General features: G+C 32.1%; 1 protein-coding gene across 1 annotated transcript in view; it reads right to left on the bottom strand.

Annotated features, from left to right (window-relative positions):
- The window catches only part of SPINK5 (serine peptidase inhibitor, Kazal type 5), a 99,028-nt gene that overhangs the window by 32,309 nt on the left and 66,000 nt on the right, over positions 1-719 (bottom strand). The window contains exon 16 of the mRNA XM_011979056.1: positions 672-719. Within this exon, the coding sequence (XP_011834446.1) occupies positions 672-719 (48 nt within the window). The remainder of the gene's footprint in view (positions 1-671) is intronic.

Raw genomic sequence — 719 nt, 5'->3', positions numbered from 1 at the left:
AGAGAGAGAGAAAGAAAGAAAGAGAGGCAGGAAGGAAGGAAGGAAAGAAGGAAGGGAATAAAGAAAGAAATCTTGTATGTAGCTATTACATGAGAATAATTCAACATTTCCACACAGATAAAATTGGCTCTGCTATGCATAAAATTATAAAAGCATGGAGAGTGGACTAAAAATAACTGGAAAGTCAGAGGCCCTACTTAATGAACTTAATTGGGTGCAAGAAAACTACTACTTGCTCCATAACTGGGTGGTGACAAAGCTGAAATATGATAATATACGTGCTTTTGTTTTGTAAATTAGAATGATTGAGATCTTATACTCTCTATTTCAAATAACAGAGACATGAATAATGTAAATTGAAATTAGTAAATGGCATAAGTTAATACTCTAACAAGAGAAATCTAATAAAAGCCAAATATGGGGAAAATTCATTACAAATACTTAACACTCCACTTTTTATGAAATAAACCTCAAAATTTGAATAATTATGAAATAAAATTGGTACCCTGGACACTTCTAAGCAAGACCCTCTTTCTTCAGGTTAAAAATGTTCTTCATTTGTTTCAGGCATGAAAATTAAGCAGAAAACATTTATTCTAATGAGATAAGTAAAGAATTATAAAGAAATGAAAAACGTCAGGACACAGCATCAGCATTCCTGAGAATATTACCTTTGCAGCTTCTCTTTTAGCCTTTGCTCTTGCTCTTTCTTCTTGTTG

The sequence above is a fragment of the Mandrillus leucophaeus genome, unplaced genomic scaffold (assembly GCF_000951045.1).
Source record: "Mandrillus leucophaeus isolate KB7577 unplaced genomic scaffold, Mleu.le_1.0 Scaffold1036, whole genome shotgun sequence".
Taxonomy (NCBI): domain Eukaryota; kingdom Metazoa; phylum Chordata; class Mammalia; order Primates; family Cercopithecidae; genus Mandrillus; species Mandrillus leucophaeus.
The sequence above is the reverse complement of the archived record's forward strand: the minus strand, read 5'-3'. Positions and strand labels throughout refer to the sequence as shown.